This window comes from Panicum virgatum, unplaced genomic scaffold, assembly GCF_016808335.1.
Source record: "Panicum virgatum strain AP13 unplaced genomic scaffold, P.virgatum_v5 scaffold_4261, whole genome shotgun sequence".
NCBI classification, from domain to species: Eukaryota; Viridiplantae; Streptophyta; class Magnoliopsida; order Poales; family Poaceae; genus Panicum; species Panicum virgatum.
Window position 1 is genome coordinate 46,699 of NW_024376375.1, and position 4,903 is coordinate 51,601.

Consider the following 4,903-nt stretch of genomic DNA (forward strand, 5'->3'; position numbering starts at 1 on the left):
ACTATGCTCTCCAAAGAGCAACTCTTCTCAAAATCTCAACAAGTTTAGTTCAGACATAGCTGCCTTCTTTTTGGGAGTGAAGCAATGTCAAACCAAAATACCCAATAAGCATAAGCATTAGCAAGGGTTTCAATGCGGACTTTGATGGGGATCAAATGGCTGTTCATCTATCTTTATCCTTGGAAGCTCAGGCGGAAGCCTGTTTACTTGTGTTTTCTCATATGAATCTCTTGTCTCCCGCTCGTCTTCTTTCCTTGCTCTTTTCTATCGGTAGAGTCCTTCCGCACCAATACCACTGTTTGCAGTATTCACCTAGGATTCCATCTCTTCACTGTCCGTAGGTTGTTGCCTTTTGCTTCCCCATCTCTTCTAAGAGAAAAAGACCCAACTCAAGCTTCAATCAGACAATCACCGTGATTCTCGATCATCGCCTCCACCTCTCCTTGCTTGTCATAGCGCACGGTGCTCACTGAGAAGTGAGCAACTATGAATCACCGATACTTCACTAACCCAGCCGTACTCGTATCCGATACTTCGATACTTCGATACTCCGATACTCTCTCTATACTACAACTATGTCATTTTATAAACTCACGTATCACCGTATCGCCGTACCAGTATCGCGTATCGGTGATACATAGGTGAGCAAGCACCATCCCCAACAAAGACTGCCCATGGCCCTGGCCGGGTCGCTACTTCTTCCCTGGGTGGAAGGTTTAGTCGGCAAGGCGGCCGACGTGCTCGTCCAGAGGGTCACCGGCATGTGGGGCATCGAAAGCTATCGCCGCAAGCTGGAGGACCAACTGGTGTACATGCTGTCCCTTCTAGCCGTCGCCGAGGAGAAGGCCGAGGCCAAGATGGAGGCCGGCCGTGCTGTCAAGGCGTGGATGAAGAAGCTCAAGACTGCCGCGTACGAGGCTGACGACGTCCTCGATGCCTTCCAATACGAGGCTCTGCGCCACGAGGTTCAGGCTAGCGAGTCCGCATCACGAAAGGTACTCTACTTCTCTAAACATTATATGTTCCTCGCACTTGGGCTTTATCGTAATAATTTGCTTTTTTCTTCGGACAGAATTTGTTCAATGTTGAGCTAATTTGGGGCAAAGTGTGAAACCTGCTCCAAGACTGGTTCAGCCTATGTTCAAGAGTGCTGTGCGCATGTGGTGGAAGAAGTGAAACACATCTGCTCAACTGTAGCAGTTGAGCAGGAGACTGCTCAGATAATTGCTGAAGAAGTGCAGAGCTCCAATCTGTGGCAGAAGATGAAATGGTAGAAGACTGAAGCTGAAGTAAGACACAAAGAAGAGGACCGAAGGAAAACAGAGTGCATCATTTTTGAGCTTTTGTTGTTCTTTTTTTTTGATACGTGTCCCATACGGTAGCTGTATGCATGCTGATTGCTGAGGGTGACGTAGCTGAACCCAAACTCGCCGTGGATGAGCTGCTCTGAAAACTCAGTTTGGTAACACTGGGACATTGCGATGGCTCCGGCTCAGCTCGTTGTCAAAAGTAGGAAATACTCTCATTGTTTGCATGGTTGTACATATATCGGAAGCAACGAAAATCATGTTCTGACCATTTCTATATGTTAAAGACCCACCGCTCCGAGCCTTCTCATTGGGCCACCATAGCAAAAATAATTTCGTCCGTTTGATCTGCATCCTTCGGTGACTATCTCCTCCGCTAGTTCTCCGGCTGCCGTAAAAAAAATCTCCTTTCGCGAAGCATCCGATAGGCCGCCACTACCGTGGTTGCAGCCGGAACTGCCGTGCCGGCGACACCCGCGGGACGCCGGCCCTCTGCTCGAGCGCGGGGGCCGCAGCTGCCTCCACTACCGCTGCTGGAGCTGCAAGCGGCGGCCGCAGGATCCGCAGCCGCAACTGCATCGAGCGCCCACTGGCCGTCGGCCCTTCCATGCGCGGCCCGCCACCCGCTGCCTGCCGTCCACATGCGTCCCGCTGTTGCCTCCAATGCTAGCGTCCCAATGCGTTAGAGGGAGAGGGTAGGCGAGACGTCACCTGTCCGCTACCGCTGCCGCAGCTGCATCCGCCCCCGCACCCGCAGGCCACTGTCCGCGTGCAATCTGCTACCCGCCGGTCAACACTTGTTGCCTACCTGCTTTGCTTGTGCTGCCAGTGCCACCAACGCTACCGTGCCACTGCGTCATCTCTTCATGTCGAAGGTGCAGTGATGGCAATAGAGACCGCTCCACCTATCGCTCATTCTGTGATTTTAGTTGCTGCAGCCCCATTACTTGCGAACTAAGGGTTCTTAAACCTTCTAAACTCTATGGTCTTAAGCTTGCAACTGAATTCATTAGATCTAGATTTAATTTGGTTTCCTTATAATGTTTGAACCGCGCTAGATGTTCCTTTCATTCTTCCTCTTTTTCTGTCCTTTTCTCTTTGCAGCATTATGTTACTGTTATGTGTCTCCCCTTTTACCTATAACATTTCTAAATTGTTTCAAAAAAAGAACTATGAAGGAACAACAAAAAGCAAGGCAACAAATCAGCTTTCCACAAGCAGGGAAGGTACTGGCCAGGTATGTTTTCTCAAATTCAATCGTTATAACATGAAATATATTCAGAAAATATAATCTGTCTGCTTCCTGTCAATAGGATGAAACTTTAGATCATGTTTCTGATTTAGATGACACAAGGAAGAAAAACATCTCATTAGAAGGTGATTCATCACTTCATATTGGAACCAAAAGGTGCTAATCATCATCATCTGCAATTTTCATTTAAAATATGATAGAATAATTTTCTGAAGTCATCTAAACTGAAAGAAACTTCAATACAGATTCCTAATCGAAGAAAATCCACAGCATCTAAGAAAAGCAAGCCATCTAAGAGTCCCCACGACTCCAAAAAAACTACTAACACAATCATTTAATTGTTCATGTAACAATACATCTGTTGACATCGTATGTGCAGTAAATAGGGAATTCAAAAAAAGAATTCTATTTATGTTATCGAAACTAATTATCTCTTCTCAATAATAATTACAGGCACCAAGATGGCACCAAAAGGAACAACTTTGGATTTATTAATTTGACTTACCTGTTTACAATAAACATATGATTACTTCTATTCATATCTGCACAGAACATTACAATGCCCTTTTGTACTAATTCTATAAGTACAAGGCAAAAGGGAAATAAGAAGATCATCATATCTACATTCTGTTATAAAAATGTGCACCAAAGCATCATTGGAGAATCTGGTAAATCTTAATAACACTCAGTTTTGTCTTATCATAATACAACATAGGTGGTTGTAAGAATGTTCCTAATATTATTTTCTAATGGCTTTTCAGGAATCCAGTCATCACTATATTTGAAACCTACTTCTTGAAGTCAACCTGCATTTCTAGAACCGAACCTGGCAGGCCTCATCTTCTGAAAGTCAAGGCGTTATCTATTTAATTGTGGTTACATTTGATATGAAATTAAACTCTGCTTCTGCAAGTCAAAGACTTCCTTTCCAATGTTGACTATTATAATAATAAAGGATGGCAACCAAGATGACAATTCCTTTCCGATGTTCTTATTCTCATTTTGATTTTCTTTTTCTTCTGTTTTGCTTCATCTTTTATTTGTTCTTTTAGTTACTCCTTGATAAAAGACTTCCTTAAATTTAAATGTAGAACTCTGCTTCTGCAAGTCATATAGTTTTTGGCAGGAATGACACACACACTTCCAGAAGTAGGAATGGCAGTACTCTTCTGCTTGAGTTCTTAACTGCTTTCTCGCTTAGTATTTCCAAACAAAATCTCAGCTAACAATGTATAGAAAGGCTTTTATGTGAAATGCATAGGGAGGTATGCCATGAATATCTATTGTCACTTGAACTTTCCTGCATCTAGTAGTTTGATCTGCCTAAAACTATCTATATGTATGTAACTGAACTTCCAGTGCACTGTAAAAATGCTGAATGTCGCTTACTTATAACTACTCATGTAATATATGTGCATGTCCTTGCTATGAAACCTCTCCATAGCTTAACCCTCTTACTGTTCCCTCATGGTCAGCTGATTCCTAAACCTTTATGTACATATATATCAATAATTTGCATACTTCTTCAGTATGCAATGCGATGTAACAGATGCTGGCTCCAATTGCCTTTGCCAATTATCATGCAACTCCACATAGACAAGTTTTTTTAAAAAAAATTGCTGCTATATACGTATGTATATTTCGAGCTTCACAGATGTTAAACGCATTTACTCTTAAACTTTGCTTATATCATTAAAAAAATGACATGAGGGTGCGCCAAGGCACGTGCAAAGTACTCGTTCAGTGTTAAAGGAACTGTGAAAGAATTGGCCCTGTTTAGTTGCCTTCAAAATTTCAAAACTTTACAAAATTCCCTGTCACATCGAATTTTTCTACGCATGCATGAAATATTAAATATAGTTAAACAAAATAACTAATTACACAGTTTAACTATAATTTGCAAGACGAATCTTTTGAGCCTAGTTAACCCATGGCGGGACAATAATTATCAAATACAAACAAAAATGCTACAATGCTTTACACCCAAAACTTTATACATCTAAACAAGGCCTGAGACTGAGAACAATGTCTGCACGAAGGGAACCTGTATGAACGTCCACAACTCTACATGAATGAATAACTGTAACTGGTTAGATTTTTGCCCCTCCAAGACTGATCACATCCACGCCGCTCCTCTCTTTTTTTTTTGACGCCGCCGCTCCTCTCTTGTGCGCGCGTGTCTCTATTGGTCAAAGGCTAGCTGCTGTTCGGACCACTAGAACATTTAGTGCGCTTTGCGCGCCCTAGCATGACTACAATAAATTTTAACAATATAAATGAGTTAAAGAGCATCTACCTGAAATTTTGTTCAAAAAGTATGTAAAAAATTATATCAGGTATCCCT

At 42.6% G+C, this 4,903-nt stretch overlaps 1 protein-coding gene and 1 long non-coding RNA gene across 3 annotated transcripts; both read left to right on the forward strand.

Moving 5' to 3' along the window:
- Positions 1-1,578, forward strand: LOC120694226. The gene is made up of 2 exons (XM_039977383.1): positions 1-476; positions 642-1,578. The coding sequence occupies exon 2, from the start codon at positions 675-677 to the stop codon at positions 1,092-1,094; it is 420 nt and encodes a 139-aa protein (XP_039833317.1). The 5' UTR covers positions 1-476; positions 642-674; the 3' UTR covers positions 1,095-1,578.
- Positions 1,579-2,181: 603 nt separating this feature from the next.
- On the forward strand, positions 2,182-3,836 carry LOC120694223. Of its 2 annotated transcripts, none has more exons than XR_005683384.1 (4): positions 2,182-2,544; positions 2,621-2,715; positions 3,013-3,227; positions 3,321-3,836. It is a non-coding gene; the product is annotated as an uncharacterized LOC120694223 (long non-coding RNA). The 2 variants fall into 2 exon arrangements; XR_005683385.1 differs by having other exon boundaries at positions 2,652-2,715.
- Positions 3,837-4,903: the final 1,067 nt, after the last annotated feature.

Bases quoted from the DNA above. Each gene is read 5' to 3' on its own strand.
- LOC120694226 (XM_039977383.1), top strand. From the start codon at position 675: ATGGCCCTGGCCGGGTCGCTACTTCTTCCCTGGGTGGAAGGTTTAGTC.